This window comes from Saccopteryx leptura, chromosome 2, assembly GCF_036850995.1.
Source record: "Saccopteryx leptura isolate mSacLep1 chromosome 2, mSacLep1_pri_phased_curated, whole genome shotgun sequence".
NCBI lineage: Eukaryota > Metazoa > Chordata > Mammalia > Chiroptera > Emballonuridae > Saccopteryx > Saccopteryx leptura.
Window position 1 is genome coordinate 368111662 of NC_089504.1, and position 20381 is coordinate 368132042.

At 41.8% G+C, this 20381-nt stretch overlaps 1 protein-coding gene across 1 annotated transcript in view; it reads right to left on the bottom strand.

The window, feature by feature from the left end:
* Positions 1-20381, bottom strand: part of FEZ1 (fasciculation and elongation protein zeta 1) — a 55981-nt gene that overhangs the window by 14561 nt on the left and 21039 nt on the right. The window contains exons 4-5 of the mRNA XM_066366474.1: positions 4109-4195; positions 1708-1876 (exon numbers count right to left, since the gene is read on the bottom strand). Coding sequence (XP_066222571.1) covers positions 1708-1876; positions 4109-4195 — 256 coding nt within the window. The remainder of the gene's footprint in view (positions 1-1707; positions 1877-4108; positions 4196-20381) is intronic.

The following is a 20381-nucleotide window of genomic DNA, read 5'->3' on the forward strand; positions in this document are numbered from 1 at the left end:
TGCCAAGCACCACCCTGCCGCTGCTCCTGACAGCCAGTCTTACTTTCTGGCACAGTTCTTCAGATCATGCTCCTTTTTACTGCTATTCTAATCCATGTTTGGATATTTTACACCCTGATTCACCCACCTTCTCTCTCTGTTTCCCAAAAGACTCCACTACTCCCCAGGGGCCAGGCCCCTCCCTAGGCAGAGCCTCAGCATCCATACAGATTGATGGATTTTATACTGAGTTCTGCCTTTGCTGTGTTACATCTTTTCATTTCATTTTCCATCCACCTGTTTCTTTGCATGATTATAATTACTACAAATCTGTGTCAGAGAATCAATACAATGCACAGATTAAGAGTATGGACTCTGGAGTCAACCTACCTGGCTTCGAATTTGGTTCCAACCCTTCCAATTTATATGTGGAGTAAGGGAAAATGCAAATTTAAAACAAGAGACTTGGTTCTCCCTGCTGAAAATAAAGGAGAAGCCTCACCAGGTGGTGGCACAGTGGATAGAGTGTCAACTTGGGATGCTGAGAACCCAGGTTTGAAACCCTGAGATCGCTGGCTTGAGCATGGGCTCATCCAGCTTGTGTGCAGGTCGCCAGCTTGCACACAAGCTGGATGAGTGTGCGATCATTGACATGACCTCATGGTTGCTGGCTTGAGCCCAAAGGTCACTAGCTTGATTGAGCATTGAGTCACTAGCTCAGTGGGAGCCTCTCAATCAAGGCACATATGAGAAGCAATCAATGGACAATCAAAATGCCAAAAGTATGAGTTGATGCTTCTCATCTCTCTCTCTTCTCATCTATCTCTGTCTCTCTGGCTTATACATGCAGTTAAAGAAAAAAGAAAAGAAAGGAGGAGACTTTCCCTTTCCCATACCTTCATTTTCTTTCAGACTTTCTCTGTCCTTTTCAAATGTATGTTAATCATTTTAATAGCCAAATAAGCCTCTCAACAGTCTCAGGACTCAAGATTGTTTTCTCAACAACCGGAGAGTCATTGTTTTGAAAAGTAGTCTTCAAAGAAGATAATGGGGCCTATGTTATCACCTGACTCCAAATTGCAAAACTTAATGAATGTAATGGATTGCATCCACTTAGCTCCAGGCAAGAGTAAGACTTCTTTCTGGTTCTGCAGTCAGGTTAGTGGGTTGCTCATGATGTATATCACATTCTGGCTTAATGCTTGTTCAATAATAAAACTGTTTTCTTTCTTCTCTACTCCTGTGGAAAATTTCTCTGGGTAAGATTTTGTTCTTATATTTTTCCAACAGTGGCCTTGAGCAAATCACTTAACCTATCAGAATAATGAGCTCAATCCTAATGGGTTTTTTTGTGGGGATGAAATGAGATTATGCATAGAAAATTTTAGAACAGGATGGCATATAGAAAGCTCTTCAAAAACATGAGCTATTATTATTCCCTTTTGTAGCATTTTTCATTCATTTTTAGAGTAACATCATTTTGAAGAGTGGGTTCAGATTTCTTCTACTTGGTCTGCTTTAGTCTTGTTCTTCGGTTAGTTTTGCCATTTCAATTTTGCTCGGCTGCCTTTTTATTTCCAAAATGCTAACTTCTCTCTGGATGCCCAGTAAGAAAGTGCTGCCAGTTCCCTAGATGAGAGGTTCTATCAGCTACACATGAAGCATATGCCCAGTGCCTGGCACAGAGTAGGGAGTCATCCTCAACAAGCCCGCCCCCAGGGCCCTCACCTTCGTAGGACCAGTTGTTGTTGAAGGTCTGGGTCAAGGCCTGCATCTCCTGCAGGAGGACGGAGTCTGCCTGGGAGGAAGTTTCGCCCCCATCCTCCTCTTCCAGAACCTCCTCTTCCTCCTCAGGGTCTGGGGAGTTTTGCATCATTTCCTCAATCTCCTCAATTACCTGAAGAAGGTACACAAGAGACTGCTCACTCTGTCCTTTCTTGGAGGAACATTCGGGCTTGAATTTTGATCAGGTAAGGATATTTCTAATTTGCTGTCTGCAAAACCGCTAAAGTAATATTGTTACTTAATAAATATTAAATAATAATAAAAATAGATCTGACCAAATGCTTATACACACTCTCTCTCTTTTTTAATGTAAAGCTTCTTCCAAGAACACCATTTAGATGAGTGCTTTATTGGAAATAAACGACTCTTTCAGGAAATGAAGCAGAGCTGCCTGGAAAGGAACATTTAATTCAATTTGCTGAGCACTTTATTTCTAAGTGGGAAAATATTTTATCCACCCAACTTTAACACAAAACCTAGTCCATTCGCTGTTACAATGCATATGAGTGGGGGGTGGGGGGAGTGTTCCTAGAACAACTCAAAATGTGAGGTTTTTTACATAGAGGGAAACGGTTATTTCTCCAGAATTCTCGACAGGAACTAAAGCTGCTTGCCAACCAGTAAAAATAAAGGTAATAAAGTCTATGGAGGGTCTGGAGAGCAGAAAATGGATAAGAAATCCAGCTCTATCTAGACTATTGGTTATTGGTAGGATACATCTCCTGGAAGTTAGAGTAAAATTAGGTAATGGAATGGCCAGCCTGACCTGCGGTGGCGCAGTGGATAAAGTGTCGACCTGGAATGCTGAGGTCACCAGTTCAAAACCATGCACTTGTCTGGTCAAGGCACATATGGGAGTTGATGCTTCCTGCTCCTCCCCCCTTTCTCTCTCTCTCTCCCTCCCCCCCCTCACTCCCTCTCTTCTCTAAAATGAATAAATAAAATAAAAATAAATTAATTAATTAAAAATTTTTTAAATTAGATAATGGCCAAAGGAATAAGGGTGAACAACTTTGTACCCTAGCTGTTTACACATGAAGAAAGCAGAATGAGCAAAGCCTACTTCTGAAAGGACTCCATAGATGAGTCTGGTCATAGCAGCGACCTGATTTATGCATTTTTCTGTTCTTGATGCTGTGAGAGACACCAGCTTCAAGACCACTGGACGGTGGTCTTTGAAGTAGGTTTCTTCATGTTAGGCTGAACCAAAGATAAGAAGACTTATGGTGCCCTCCTTTAGAATAATTGTTTTATTCCCAAAACTTCTCATCTCTATTTCTCATCTCTATTTTGATCAGATAAGAAATATCCTTACCTGATCAAAATTCAAGCCCGAATGTCCCTCCCAGAAATAGAAGATGAGAAGGTTTGGGAATAAAACAAATTTAGAGGTTACTCAATCTTTGACTATGGAAAGCCATTCATAGAATGCAACCAAATAGCACAACCCCCTTTAGAATTGTATGGCTGAACTTCTCTTTCTCTCACAATAGTTATTATTGAATAGTGTCCCTGAATTGTATTTCTCCTAAAATTCATAAGAATAACTGTTAGCCCTTATTTTTTTAAATCTGGTTTCCTTCCGCCCCTTTATTCTTACCTGTCTATATCCTAGTCATTGACACAGATACAAGGCGTTCCTTTCACAGAACCACACTTCTGGCACCCCAGGCTCCCAGTGGCTTTTTCAGAACTACTTTGTAAAAAACACTTATATGGTGCCTTCTCAAAACAGCCGCCCAAACATTTGTCAATTAAAAGGTTTAATAAGGAATCCAGAGATCCATTATTGTCCTTCAGTAATAAACTGTTAAAGCCAAAATAGAATTAACTCAATCAAATATGAAGCACTATATCTTTTTACTTTTTTACAAAGAGACACAAGTGTCTCTAAGAATCCTTTCGGAAGGCTCAAAATTTTCAGTGTTCCTTGAAATATGAGAAAATATCCACAACACAAAAGCCTAACCCACCTCTCCTATTTTTGGAAGAACAGGTACTTGGGACTGTTTCAGTGTCCTGACAACGACTTATAATAAGAGGTTTAGTGGTAAGTAAAATCAGTAAACTCTGGGCCTGCCTCTGGCTGTCACCAAACACAGAGCCCGCCCTCCCCTGCTGTGAGGAATTATGTTCCTGTTCACAGCAGGTGGGTGAATTGAGGTAAAAAAAAAGAAAGGAAATCCCTTCTGAAAAATACTCCCCAAGCCATCAACACAGCCACCATAACACTATCCATTTTTCCTTCTGCCTTACATGGATGTGATGAGGACATTCTCTTAAACATTTTCTCTAGCAAAAAGAAAAGCCAAGAAATTCCAGTTACCAAGGGAGACACTCATACCTGGTCTGCTGTGAGCAGAGGCTCCTCATTGATACCAGAATCACGCTCACTCTTCTCATTGAACTCTTCTTCTTCTTTGTCATGGATCTGAAGGGGAGGGGGAGGGAGATGGACCTCTGATTGACCATCAGCAGAACTATGATTCTCTCTAATCTCTAGATAGAACAACTGCCACTGCCTCACACTCTAGCCCAGGGGTCTCAAACTCGCGGCCCAAACAATTTTGTGCGGCCCGCAGACTAATCCACAAAGTTCAAAATATTTTAATATTTTAATATTAAATTTAATATTTAATATTTATTTAATATTTTGAACTTCGTGGATTAGTCTGTGGGCCGCACAAAATTGTTCGGCGGGCCGCATGAGGCCCGCGGGCCGCGAGTTTGAGACCCCTGCTCTAGCCATCCACTGGGTAAAGAGGGTGTCTGACAGGTGTCTAGGGTTCTGTCTGATCTCAAGCGTGCCCCAGCTACACCGCAGGCATCACTGAGTGCGGCTTGGCCAGGAAAAGACAGTTAGGGATGAGTGGCCAGCACCATTCTGACTCAAAGGGAGCAGCATCAACCCTTCCCCCCACACAAGGTCATCCTTGTGTGCACAAGATGCTTCTCACGGTGAGTGATACTGCAACCAGTTCCTGCAGCAAATGCAGGAGTTTCAACCTGGAAGTTTGTTTCCAGAATTTACATTACTAGGCATTTTAAAGGATAGGCTGCTTCAGTCCAAAGAGTCATGCTTTCAGAATTTGGTAAAATGCCATCCTGTTATTGGAATCTAGGTATGGCATCACAACTGATAAAGGCTGTAATGTGTCCATCTGGGGCATGCTACAGATAACCTAACCATATGAACTACAGAACAAACTAAACAGTAAAAAATATCAAACATTTCCCCTGTGTCTCCAAAATTCCATTATCCCAAGTAAGATTCTGCAAGTTCATAACCATTAAGATTTTAGATGTTGATGTCCAATAAGGAATTCATAGCGTATCTGGCTTTACTGACCATATCCAACACAACCACAGTCTGGCATTTATGTTCAAATCCTGGAAAAAATAAAGCGTTAAACCACCTAACAAGCTGCTTATGTTCAGAAGTCTGATTTGAAAGTCATAGGAGCTGGCATGAAGTGTCTTCAGGAAATCTTTCTGCGGAGCCCCTGCTCATTCAGGAGTCAATTTCACTTGCTCACCAATGGCTAGCATGCTCATCTGCCTCTTTCCTGGGGTTACACTTCCCTATTCTAACAGGAAACTTCCCAGTACCAACCCAAACTGTCATGCCTGAAGCAATCTATCCTCAAAAACAGTTTCCCTCTCCATTAAGCTCCACCTTAGTAGACACTCCTAACAAAACACACACCTTCTGTCTTAAAACCAGGACTATGTCATAGAAAAATTAATCAACTATATATTAAATGCCATCTGTGCTCAACTTGGATAAGGTGTAGGACAGGGAGGTGGTGGGATTGTTTGAGGGGTCTTGTGCCAGATGGTGACATCTATTTCTGCTGTCGAACCCAGAGGCTCCCCTCTCTGCCAAGTCCACCACCTGTGTAGCCACCTGTTTTCCCAGCTCCCCACTATGCAGAACAAAACTCCTGGAGCCACAGTTTGTTCATAACTACACACTGATGGCAGAACATTTTTAGGGCCAGGAAGTCCTGGAGTAGAAGTCAGCTCATACTGGAAAACAGAGCTTTTTGTTTTCTGCTTGTATTATTTTTTATAAGCATCTGACAGCAAGTATTAACTCAGCAAGTCTATAACCAAATTTTTTTTTACATTGTCTGTTTTTTAAATGGAACATTCACATTTTCTGAAATGTGGCCAATTGTAGTGGGTTTACTTCACTGACTGTTAAAACTGCATCTTTCTACTATACCGTCTCCTTCCCAACGTTCTCCCTTTGCATCCCTGGTTGAAGGCAGGCAGGGAGCTTTTAGGGACAGATTCTTCTTGCTGATCAAATGTTATAGGCAAAAGCATGAATGAATCTTAGAGCTTTATCTCCTCTCACCTTCTCTAGCACAAGCCTACAGTCTGGCTTGTCAGGCTTGGGTTAAAAGAGATTTGAAAATCAATTACAAGGCCCTGGCTAGTTGGCTCAGTAGTAGAGCATCAGCCCAGCATGTGGAGGTCCCGGGTTCAATTCACACTGGAGAAGTGACCATCTGCTTCTCCATCCCTCCCCCTTCTCTCTCTCTCTCTCTTTCTTCCCCTCCCACTTGATTGGTTTGAGCTCATAGGCCCTGGGCAATGAGGATGGCTCCATGGAGCTCCCACCTCAGGCACTAAAAAAATAGCATGGTTGTGACCATGGTCCCAGATGGGCAGAGCATCAGCCCCAGACAGGTGTTCCCGGGTGGATCCTAGTTGATGTGCATGAGGAGTCTGTCTCTCTGTCTCCTCTCCTCTCACTTAGAAAAAGAAGGAAGAAAAATCAACTACCAGCTGCTGAAAGTTACTGTGAGTTTCTAGTGGTTAGACAATGAAATATGGGGGAGCAGTACTACCCCATATTTTCTCAGATCTCAGAAGTCTGCCACTAAAAATAAAAGAATAAAAGAATAGAAGAGAAAAGAAAAAAAAGAAGCATGCAAGAAGTATCCCCCAGAAATCCTGGCTTTCTCTTCTACACAGGGCTCATCCCCTTCTAGCTGCTCCCACCACACCTACCGCCTCTGGCCTTTCCTCCTCCTACTCTTTCATCCTCCCTTGCTCTCTCTACCCCCCCCCCCCAGTCCCGTATTTTCTCTCAATGCTGCCACACTCTGTTCTGCTTCAATGGCTGCCATCACTTCTCAATAAGCCCTCTTTCTTTACAAATGTCATTTACAGACTCCTACTTGCCTTCTGTTACCAGGACAATATCTTGTATAGAGAGTGGAAAGCTGGAAGGAAACTAACAAGGAGAAAGAGAAAGAGTTTTGAGAAATGACAGCATTTATATATATATGAATAAGAGTAGATGATAGATGATAGATAGATAGATAGATAGATAGATAGATAGATAGATAGATAGATAGAACATTATGTATATGGAAGAGTATGTGAATACATTTATTCCTGATATGTGACACAGACATAGAAATTGCCACAGGGAGTTCCATTAGCCTCTTGTGTGACAGTGGGAAGGCAGTAAAAATGGGAAGGCTAAAGTCAAAACAATCTGCAAGCCAGGTCATTTTGGCCTGAATTTCTTTGTAGACTAACAATGCAGTTGTTGCCATATGACTAAAGTGAACTATAGCTCTTTCAAGAAAAATTCTTCTTCCTAGAACTGAGAAAAGAAGACCTAGAGCCAGAAAAAGAGTCTAGCAATTCTACTCAGCAAGCTGTTTCTTCCTCGTGCTTTTGGTAAACAGTGTGGCTTTAGGACGGTAATATGGTAGCCTAAAGCTTAAAAATAAAAGGAAAGAACCTTCCGGAGCCTGTAATGCTGCTAATCTTATTGCATAGTCATCTGAGTGAGGCTTAAAATTAGTGAGTCCTGTGTTCAGTATGACTAGTCACCAGTGTCTATTGTTAAAGCATTCTAAATTATGCCATTTATAAGAAAGGGAATTTCTACTGCACAGCATTTCCCTCCCCTTAACATGACTGCTTCACCTGGATGCTTGCCTTCTTGACCAAAATTAAGAGAACATACACTTTTACCACCAGTCCAAAAGCTGAAAAAATTTAAAAAGTCACCAATATGTACCCATCCCAAGGAAAAAGCAAGTATATCCCTTTTGTGCCTGTGAACAACCAGGAGACATCTGGGTTCACAGATGTTGGATGAAGATTGTGGGTGAAGTCAATGCTTCTGTGTCCCCATAGTGAGATTCACAGAGCACAGCAAACAGCTAGTGGCCAATAGATGTTTGTGGAAAAATTAAAGAGTGAATGAAAAGGAGAGGATTGAGAGGTAGTACTATCACTTCCTATATCCAATCTCACCTCCATAGTAACTTACGGTAGCTGCTCAGTCACCTGGAAAACAGGAAGACATCACTTACTATCCTGAACTTCCATGTCCTCTTCTCTAAGACAACCACTATCTCCCAGTAATTAAGCTTAGAGAGACAAAAGAAACCATCTTTTATATCACAGTCAGAAACAAAATGGGTTAATTAATTAAAAACCCAATAAAAGTGAAAATTGTGAATAATAATAACAATACAAACATGTATTCATAGCTTAAGCATATTATTTTAACCTAAAAATATAAATGTCCATTTACTTATTCACCAAGCTCCTAATGTAAACCCAAAGTATTTTCTTCTATGATGGGTCTCTAAGTAGTTTCATATAGTCTTGTTTGCATCATCCATATGATAACACATTTTTTTTTTTTTTGTATTTTTCTGAAGCTGGAAATGGGGAGAGACAGTCAGACAGACTCCCGCATGTGCCCGACCGGGATCCACCCAGCACGCCCACCAGCGGGCTATGCTCTGCCCCTTGGGGCGTTGCTCTGTTGCGACCAGAGCCACTCAAGCGCCTGGGGCAGAGGCCAAGGAGCCATCCCCAGCGCCCGGGCCATCTTTGTTCCAATGGAGCCTCTGCTGCGGGAGGGGAAGAGAGAGACAGAGAGGAAGGAGAAGGGAAGGGGTGGAGAAGCAGATGGGCGCTTCTCCTGTGTGCCCTGGCCGGGAATCAAACCCGGGACCTCTACACGCCAGGCCGACGCTCTACCACTGAGCCAACCGGCCAGGACCTTGATAACACAATATTTTTTGAGAGAGAGAAAAAGACAGGAAGGTAGAAAGAGGGAGGAGAGAAATGAGAGACATCAATTCAAAGCTGCTTCACTTTAGTTGTTCATTGATTGCTTCTCATATGTGCCTTGACCGGGGGCTCAAGACAAGCCAGTGACCCCTTGCTCAAGCCAGCGAGACCTTGGGATCATATCGATGGTCCTGCACTCAAGCTGGCAAGCTCCCACTCAAGCTGACAAGCCCACGCTCAAGCTGGCGACCTCAAGATTTTAAACCCAGGACCTCAGCATCCCAGGCTGATGCTCAGTCCACTGCACTACCACCAGTCAGGCTAATAACACAGTTTTTAAATGATTCCCCATTTCCTTATTTTATAGCAGAAGGAAGGTACGTAGGAAATTGAGCACACACATTTATCTCCTCTTTTTTCCTGAAATGCTACTTAATTGAGAGCAAAGGGGTCAAAAAATACTGTCCCATAAGGACAAAAGAAACTGGAGAAAAGACAATAATAGCAAAAGAGATGCTAGAAAGCAGATGCTGACCTAGCCGACTGGAGAGAGTTAAACCCTGTGGAAGAGCTGCCAAAAGTAAGTGGATTTGCACTGAAGATCTTGAAAGGCTCAGGAATGAACACTCCAGTGCAGTGTGAGGTGGGCTGAAAGAAGGATTTTTCATCAGGAGCAGTGAGGGTCCAGGTCTTCTCCCGTCCCATTTACAGAGACCACAACCATCCTCTCACCATCAAAAGCACTAGAGCAGGGGTCGGGAACCTATTGCTCGCAAGCCAGATGTGGCTCTTTTAATGGCTGCATCTGGCTCGCAGACAAATCTTTAATAAAAATAATAATAACATTAAAAATATAAAACATTCTCACGTATCCATTCATTTCCTACCGCTCATGTTCATGGTTGCGGGTGGCTGGAGCCAATCACAGATGTCCTCTGGGACACCATCAAATTTTTATTGGATAATGTGTAATGTACATGGGTCGTTGTATGGCTCTCATGGAATTACATTTTAAAATATGTGGCGTTCATGGCTCTCTCAGCCAAAAAGTTTCCCAACCCCTGCTCTAGAAACCTCCCTCTGGGAAGGTTGATCTAGGGAGGCTCTAGACTCAGAGGCACCAGGCCACCTGAAAGTAGGGGTGAGAAATCTTACCAAAAACAGAGTAATTTAAAATCTACCTACTCACCATAGACCCCCAGTGCCCTTTTCTAACTGGGCTTCAAGGATAACAGCACACAGGTTTATTCTCCAACAAGACATTGGAAGACTGCACTTTGTAGTCAGTACATTTCTGGGACACTGCTTAAGAAAGGACTTAGAGATGCATGCCAATATTTGGGGTGTCCAAACAAAATGACCAGATCCTGGCTGATCACTCTATTGAGTTCCAGCAGGAGACAAGCCCTGCCCAACAGAAAGCTCAGCTTTCTAGCCTTACTGGTTTTTTTTTCAGGTGGGAGGAGAGGAGACAGTGAGGCCGACTCCTGCATGCATCCTGATGAGAATCCACCCTGCAACTCCATCTGGGGCCAAGCTATTTTTAGTGCCTAAGGCTGACTGCTCAGAGCAACCCAAGCTATCCTTAGCCCCAGAGGCTATGCTTGAACCAATCAAGCCACTGGCTACAGGAGGGGAAGAGGGAGAGAAGGGGGAGGTGGAGAGGGTGGAGAAGCAGGTGGTCTCTTTTCCTGTGTGCCCTGACTGGGAATTGAATCTGGGATGTCCATATACCGGGCCAATACTCTACCCACTGAGCCACCAGCCAGGGTTGCTAGCCTTACTTTTAAGTATGAAGTGACTAAGGATTGTCAGATATTTGAGGACAATCCCCAACATGAAAGACAGTGACTAAAACAAATACACGGAAGAGGGAAATCAAAAGCAATACAAAGCATGTTCTCCAGCACACTTGTGCCTTTCCCCTCCCTCTTGTCTTCCCCCAGGCATGCTACCTTTCTCTCTCCTAAACTCCAAGGGGCCCTTCTTCTGCTCTGTAGCTTGCTTCCTAAGCCCATGCCACCCAGCTGGCTCACTTCTACTACCTTCACTTCTGTAACTTTCTAAATAAACTTTCCCTTATAATTTGAAAAACAAAACAAAACAATACAGAAGACAGAAGAATTCCCTTCCTATCATCACTGCCCTTTGAGACATAACAAGAAAACACTGCACCCTTGAAATAGGATCTATTTAATAAAATCAATCAAAAAACAAGAAAGAGCCTGACCTGTGGTGGCACAGTGAATAAAGTGTCGACCTGGAATGCTGAGGTCATTGTTTCAAAACCTTGGGCTTGCCTGGTCAAGGCACATATGGGAGTTGATGCCTCCTGCTCCTCCCTGTCTTCTGTCTCTGTCTCTCCCTCCCTCCCCCTAAAATGAATAAAATAAAATCTTAAAAATACATACAAATAAGAAAAAGCTCTTAAAAATAAAAATATGATAGAAAATTGAGATCCTAAGAAGAAGAATTGAAAAGGTCAAAAAAATCACCTAGAGAGTAAAATAAAATAAGTAGATAAAAAGTGAAAAGAAGGCCTGACCTGTGGTGGCTCAGTGGATAAAGCGTCGACCTGGAAATGCTGAGGTCGCCGGTTGAAAACCCTGGGCTTGCCTGGTCAAGGCACATATGGGAGTTGATGCTTCCAGCTCCTCCCCCCCTTCTCTCTCTCTGTCTCTCCCTCTCCTCTCTAAAATGAATAAATAAAAAATTTTAAAAAAAATAAAAAGAAAAAACAATGAGGAGATCCATTTTAAGTCTAACACTTTAATTACACTTTAATTAGAGGAATTCTGAAAAGTGAAAACAGAAGAGAGGGCCTCTTCTAGCCATGACAAGGTAACTAGTACTGGACTTCTCCCTCCTGACATGAACTACTATAAATCTGGACAAAATCTATGAGCCAATAGTTTTCTAGCACTGAGCACAGTGAAAGGCTGTGATCCTGGACAAAGAAAACCTAAAGTAACTTAAGAGCTGAGAGAATCTGTCACCTGCGGACTTACAGAGGTTTTTTACCTGAAAGGAAATGATGGAAAATTAGATCTACAGGAAGAAATAAAGAATACCAAAAATGATAAATATGTGGGTAAATATAAAAAAATCACCCTGAGCTCCTTGTACCACCTGCGGACACAGCCAGACTCTGGCAGTCTTTAAGCTGAAGGGGGCCTTTATCAGAACCCAACCAGGCTGACCACCCTGATCTTGGGTGCCCAGACTGTGAGAAATAAATTTCTGTCATGTAAAAGCTACCCAATTTGTGATATTTTGTTATAGCAGTCCAAACAGACTTAGACAGTTATTTTTTTAAAGTTTAAAATATGATCCAGCCCTGGCCAGTTGGCTCAGTGAGTAGTGTCAGCCTGGTGTGCTAATATCCCAGGCTCAATCCCTGGTCAGGGCACACATGAGAAGTGATCATCTGCTTCTCTTCCCTTCCCTCTCCCCCTTCTCTCTCTCTTTCTCTCTTGCAGCCAGTGGCTCAATTGGTTCCAGCTTGGCCCCGGGCACTGAGGATAGCTCAGTTAGTCTGAGCATCAGCCTCAGGCACTGAGGATAACTTGGTTGATTTGAGCTTTGGCCCCAAACAGGGGTTTCTGGGTGGGCCTGGGTCAGGGGGTCAGGACACATGTAGGAGTCTGTCTATCTCCCCTCTTCTCACTTAAAAAAATGTGTATATATATGATCTCAGCTCCCATTTTAACAAGCTTAAAATAATGAGGGAATAAAGTAAGCCTAGGAAGGAAATAATAAAGTTAAGAAAAGAAATCTACAAACTAGAAAATGAACAAATAATAGAGAAAGGAAGTGGTTCTCCAGAAAGATGAATAAAAGTGATAAATCCATACATATAATGATGAGATAGAGAGGTGAGGGATAGGGAGAGAAGAGAGAAAACACAAATTAACAACATCTGTAATGGTGAGACCTGCACACTGGAGTGGGGCACTGATGTGGTGATCCTACCCTGAGAAATGTTTTTGTAGGGGCCGTGCACCAACCATGAGAAATGACATTTCACAGACAAGCTAAATTTGGAATTCAAGAGCAAGGCTCCTAGCTTCAAGTTCAAGATGGTGAAGAAGGAAGATCCTGAGCTCACTTCCTCTCACTGAGACCAAAACTACAACTATAAATAAAACAGCTATCTCTGAGAACAATCTGACTACTAGCAGAACAGATTTTCTATAACTCTGAATATAAAAAAAACACATTGAAACAGGTAGGAGGGGTGGAGACTAAGTCTAGTCAGGACCTACCCTACCCTACACTCCCCATGCAGTGACTCACAAGTGAGAGGGACATCACAACCACAGAAGTCATCCCTGAAGAGTGAGGGCTCTGAGCCCTAGCCTGGGAAACCTGCACCAGGAAGAGGAGTGCCTATAACATTTGGCTTTGAAAACCAGTGGGGCTTATGTCTGGGAAAGCATAAGGGCTGTAGGAAACCCAGGTTGTGTTCTTTCTGAGTCCTGAGACAGAGGCAGCAGTTTGAAAAGCACCTAGGTCAGTGGTCGGCAAACTCATTAGTCAACAGAGCCAAATATCAACAGTACAACAATGGAAATTTCTTTTGAGAGCCAAATTTTTTAAACTTAAACTATATAGGTAGATACATTCCTTATCAAGGTAGCGCCTGCACATGGCATTTTGTAGAAGAGCCACACTCAAGGCGCCAAAGAGCCACATGTGGCTCGCAAGCCGCAGTTTGCCGACCAGTGACCTAGGTCATACATGAAGATACATGAAGGTGATACATTGACTAATTTCAGGGTGTGTGCTGGAGGGACAGGGATCAGTTGGAACTTTCTCTGAGAAGTGCTGCAGTGTGCCAACCCCCCTGCCCCTTTCTATAATCTGGATGACCTGCCACTGGCAGGCACCATTTCACACACTCTCCATTAACCTTGCTAACACTGTTCAACCCACCCTGGCATTTCTCTGAGGACCCACACAGGCTAGCACCCCTCCAAAGTGACTCTTGTTTTACCATACCTACTGAGTAGCCTTAGTTGGCACCAGCACACACCAGTGTTTCTGCAACAGCATGCTGGTGTACCCTGTACACCAGTGAGCCCACAACAGTTGTGTCCAGTCCTCACAGTCAGCAGGTCAGGGACCAGCCTCACCTGCCAGTGTGTTTATAGAAGTTATGGTCCAGACACAGCAGGAGGCCACATTAGTTCACCCAGGGACCATCACTGGATTACCTGGCTCTGGTGACAAGAGGGATTCCACCACTGGGCCCCACAATACACCCTCTAAATAAGGCCACTTTTTTAAGACCAGGAGATTTAACCATCCTACCTAATACCTAGAAGCAAACAGGTAAAATGAGAAAAAAGAATATGTTCCTCCCCCAAAAAAGGACAACACCCCAGAAGAGAACTAAATAAAACTGAGGTAACCTGTCTACTAAGATGAAGAGTTCAAAGTAATAGTCATAAAGATGCTCATTAAACTCTGCAGACACCTGACCAAGTGGTGGTGCAATGGGTAGAGCGTCAAACTGGGATGTGGAAGACCCAGGTTCGAGACCTCGAGGTCGCTAGCTTGAGTGCAGGCTCATCTGGTTTGAGTAAAAGCTCACCAGCTTGGACCCAAGGTCACTGGCTCGAGCAAGGGGTTACTCAGTCCGCTGTAGCCCCATGGTCAAGGCACATATGAGAAAGCAATCAATGAACAACTAAGGTGTCGCAACAAAAAACTAATAATTGATGATTCTCATCTCTCTCCGTTCCTGTCTGTTCCTATCTATCCCTCTCTCTGACTCTCTCTCTCTAACTCTGTTAAAAAAAAAAAAAAACTCTGCAGACAAGTGCATAAACTCAGTGAGAACTTCAACAAAGAGATAAAAATTATAATAAAGAACCTATCAGAACCAAAGAATTTGACAACTGAAATTTAAAATACACTGGAAAAAATCTGCAGCATATCAGATGATGCAGAAGAATGGATCAACAATCAGGAAGACAGGACAGTGGAAAATATCCAGTTGGAAATTCAAAAAAGAAAAAAGTTGGCCCTGGCCAGTTGGCTCAGTGGTGGAGCGTCAGCCTGGCGTGCAGAAGTCCTGGGTTTGATTCCCGGCCAGGGCACACAGGAGAGGCGCCCATCTGCATCTCCACCCCTCCCCCTCTCCTTCCTCTCTGTCTCTCTCTTCCCCTCCCGCAGCGAGGCTCCATTGGAGCAAAGATGGCCCGGGTGCTGGGGATGGCTCCTTGGCCTCTGCCCCAGGCACTGGAGTGACTCTGGTCGCAACAGAGCAATGCCCTGGAGGGGCAGAGCATCGCCCCCTGGTGGGCGTGCCAGGTGGATCCTGGTCGGGCGCATGCGGGAGTCTGTCTGACTGTCTCTCCCCGTTTCCAGCTTCAGAAAAATACCCCCCAAAAAAAAGAAAAGAAAAAGAAAAAAGTTAAAAAGAATGAGGATAACATAAGAGCCCTTTGGGACAACATCAAGAGTACTAACATTTGAATAATAGGGATCCCAGAAGGAGAAGAGACAGAGAGAGAAAGGGACACAAAACCTATTTGAAGAAATAATAGCTGAAAACTTTCCTAACCTGATGAAGGAAACAGACATTCAAGTCCAAGAAGCAAAAAAATTCCCAAACAAAATTAATCCAATAAGACCCACATCAAGACACATTATAATTAAATTGTTAAAAGTTAAAGAAAAGGACTCTTAAAAGCAGCAAGAGAAAAACCACTAGTTATATACAAAGGAATTCCCATAAGCCTATCAGCTGACTTTTGAAAAGAAACTTTGCAGGCCAGAAGGGAGTGACATGATAGATTCAATATGATGAAAAGGAAAAAACCTACAACCAAGAATACTTTATCCAGCAAGGTTATCATTCAGAATTGAAGGAGAGATCAAGATTTTCCCAGACAAGCAAAACTATATGAATTCATCAGTAAACCAGCATTATAAGAAATGTTAAAGGGAATTCTTTAAGTGGAAAAGAAAAGGCCAAAACTAGGAACAAGAAAATATATGAAAGGGAAAAAAATCTCACTAGTAAAAGCAAACATATAGTAAAGATAGTAGACCAACCACTTACAAATCTACTATGAGAACAATTTAAATGGCAGTAAGTACATACCTATCAATAATTACTTAAATGTAAGTTGACTAGTGCTCCACTGAAAAATATAGGGTGACTAAATGGATAGAAATAAAAAACAAGATTTTTACATTTGTCACCTACATGAGACTACAGATTGAAAGACATAGACTGAAAGTAAAAAGATGGAAAAGATATTTCATAGAAATGGAAATGGAAAAAAAAAAGAAGCTGGGATAACAATACTTATATCAGACAAAATAGACTTTAAAACAAAGGCCAAAACAAGAGACAAAGAAGGATTCAGTAATTCCACTTCTGGGCGTTTATCTAAAGAAAAGAAAACACTAATTCAAAAAGATATATGCACTCCTATATTCACTGCCACATTATTTACAATGGCTAAGATATGGAAGCAACCTAGGTGGATAAAGAAGTGGATATATGGGCCTGACCTGTGGTGGCGCAGTGGATAAAGCGTCGACCTGGAAATGCTGAGGTCGCCGGTTTAAAACCCTGGGCTTGCCTGGTCAAGGCACATATGGGAGTTGATGCTTCCAGCTCCTCCCCCCCTTCTCTCTCTGTCTCTCCCTCTCCTCTCTAAAATGAATAAATAAAAATAAGAAAAAAAATTAAAAAAAAAAGAAGTGGATATATGTGTACACACACACACATACACATATACACACCCTGGAACATTACTCAGCCATGAAAAATAATTCAATCTTGCTATTTGTGACAGTATAGATAGGCCTAGAGCAGGGGTCCCCAAACTTTTTACACAGGGGGCCAGTTCACTGTCCCTCAGACTGTTGGAGGGCCGGACTATAAAAAAAACTATGAAAAAATCCCTATGAACACTGCACATATCTTATTTTAAAGTAAAAAAACAAAATGGGAACAAATACAATATTTAAAATAAAGAACAAGTAAATTTAAATCAACAAACTGACCAGTATTTCAATGGGAACTATGCTCCTCTCACTGACCACCAATGAAAGAAGTGCTCCTTCCGGAAGTGCGGCGGGGGCCGGATAAATGGCCTCAGGGGGCCGCATGCGGCCCACGGGCCGTAGTTTGGGGACCCCTGGCCTAGAGGGTACTGTGCTAGTGAAATAAGAGAAAGACAAACACTGTATCATTTCACTTATGTGTGAAATCTAAACAAAACAGACTCAAAGATACAGAAAAATTGAGTTTCTAGAGAATTGAGAAGTTGAGGTATAGGCAAAAAAGGTGAAAGGTATTAAGAAGTGCAAACTTGTAGTTGTAACATAAGTCATGGGGATATAAAGTAGCGAATAGGAATGAAGTTAATAGTATCACAATAACTTTGCATGGTGACAGATGATGGATGGTGGACTTTTTGTGTTGATCATTTTGTAAAGTATATAAATGTGAATTTCATTATGTTGTACACCTGAAACTAATATAATGTATGTCAACTATACTTTAATTTAAAAAGAGCTTTATATTCCAGAATAAAAATTAGGCCTGTGGAAAAAAATATCTCTAATAAAAAGTGGATGTTGCTATAGATCTTACTGACATTAAAAGAATAAGAGAATATCATAAGCAATTTTGTGGTCAATACATTCAATGACAGATTTAATGAACAAGTTCCTTTAAAAATACAATTTAACAAAACCAACTAAGGAAGAAATGAAAAATATAAATAGCCCTATATCTATTAAAGAATTGAATCTGTAATCAAAAATATTCTGCAGAGAAAACCCCTGGTTCAGATGGTTTCACTGATGTAGTCTATCAAATATTTAAGAAAAAAATTAAACCAACCTAATACAATTCTTTAAGAAAATAGAGTAAGAAAAATTCCCAATTTATTTTGACATTCCAAATAAAAATTACAGAAAAGATTCCTTGTAAACATAGATGCAAAAATTCTTAATTAAAATATTAGCAGCCTGACCAGGTGATGGCACAGTGAATATAGCATCAGCCTGGGATGCTAACGCAGGTTTGAAACCTCAAGGTCACTGGCTTGAGCACAGGCTCACAGACACGATCCCATGGTTGCTGGCTTGATCTCAAAGGTCGCTCGTTTGAGCCCAAGGTTGCTGGCTTGAGCAAGGGTCAGTGGCTCAGCTGGAGTTCCTCAGTCAAGGCATGTATGAGAAAGCAATCAATGAACAATTAAGGGGCCGTAACTATGAGTTGATGCTTCTCATCTCTCTCCCTTCCTTTCTGCCATCTGTCCCTGTCTGTGTGTCTCTCACTAAAAAAAAAAAAAAAAAAAAAAAAAAATTTAAATGTAAAATAAAATAAAATATTAGCAAATTGAATTCCAGTTATATAAAAAAGGACAATATATCATTACTAAGTGGTGTTTATCTAAAGAACAAAAGGTTGGTTTAATTTTTGAAAATCAATTAGTGTAATTTACCATATTAACATAATAAATTGATACAAATATGTATAAGGAGGTCTATAGATTTAATACAGTCACAGTTGAATTTCCAGCATGCTATTTTTATAGAAATTGAAGTGGAGATTCCAAATTTTACATGGAAATGCAAAGGAGTTAAAATAGCAAAAACAATTTTGAAAAAAGAGAACAATACTGGAAAACATCCTATTTTAGGTCAAGACTTAGTTTAAACTATAATAATGAATACAGCATAATATCGACATAAAGATACACATATATCAGTGAAACAGAATAGAGAATTCAGAAACAGATCCACATATATATGGCCAATTGATTTTCAACACAGGTGCTAAGATAATTTAATATGGAATGAATACTATTTTCAATGACAAGTACTGTAACAATGGATAGCCTCCCCCCACACATGAACCATGACCCTTACCCCACACCATTTACATAACTAACTTGAAATCAATCATAAACCATACAACAGCTAAAACTATAAAATGTCTAGAAAACTTAAGAAAAATCTCAGTGACCCTGGGTTTGGTAGTATCTGAAATACTACACAAGAAGCACAAAGTATAAAAAGAATCAATAAATTGGTCTTCACATTTAAAAAAAAAAAACATTTGAACCTTAAAAAATATTGTTAATAAAGTTAAAAGGCAATCCATAGGCAGAAAAAAATATTCATATAACATATATCAGACAAAAAAACCCTATATCTACCATATATGTGTTAGATTAATTAAACAAAGGCATCGTTAGACTGAAGAGGCTTGAATGCCTTAGTGGCCTTCTAAGCAAACCTAAACCCAAGCCTCTAAAACCTCAAGGCTGAGAATTCAAACCAAAGTACAACCAGTCACAACCAACCAACTAGGCTTTCCCAAACAGTACAACCACCTAAGTAAGCTATAGCCAATCACATGATATCCTTCCTTTGCTTCTATCTCTTCTCTGCAGAAGTCTTTTTCTACTTCATGTCAGTGGAATACTCCTAACAATTTCAGGTTTACCACTGCCTAATTTGAATTGATTTTTACTCAAATAACTTATAAATTTAATATGCCTCATTTTATTTATCTTTTAACACAGGATAATAACTTTAACAATTGAATAATAAGAACACAAACCACTAAGAAAATGGGCAAAAGATTTATTTGAACAGGCACTTTACCAAAGAAGACACACTGGTTGTAGATAAGCCCATGAAAAAATGTTCAATATCATATGTTACTAGGGAAATGCAAATTAAAACCAAAATAAGATACTTCTATATACCTATCTTAATGTCTTAAATTAAAAAAGCTATCTATAACAAGTGTCGGTGAGGAAGTGAAATAATTGGAGCTCCCAAAATAGAGAACAGTTTGGCAATTCCTTAGAAAGTGAAACATACACTTACCTAATAACCCAGACATTCTACTCAGAGGTTTTTTACCAAGAGAAACAGATACGTATTTCTACAAAAAAGACTTACAGAAGACTGTTTTTTTTTCTGAAGCTGGAAATGGGGAGAGACAGTCAGACAGACTCCCGCATGCGCCCGACCGGGATCCACCCGGCACGCCCACCAGGGGCGACGCTCTGCCCACCAGGGGCAATGCTCTGCCCACCAGGGGGCGATGCTCTGCCCCTCCGGGGCGTCACTCTGCCGCTACCAGAGCCACTCCAGCGCCTGGGGCAGAGGCCAAGGAGCCATCCCCAGCGCCCGGGCCATCTTTGCTCCAATGGAGCCTTGGCTGCGGGAGGGGAAGAGAGAGACAGAGAGGAAAGGGGGGGGGGGCGGGTGGAGAAGCAAATGGGCGCTTCTCCTATGTGCCCTGGCCGGGAATCGAACCCAGGTCTCCCGCACGCCAGGCCGACGCTCTACCGCTGAGCCAACCGGCCAGGGCCCAGAAGACTGTTTATAATAGCTTTATTTCTAATATTTAAAAACTGGCCTGACCAGGCAGTGGTGCAGTGGAGAGAGCGTCAGACTGGGATGCAGAAGACCCAAATTTGAGACCCCAAGGTCGCCAGCTTGAGTGTGGGCTCATCTGGTTTGAGCAAGGCTCACCAGCTTGGACCCAAGGTCGCTGGCTTGAG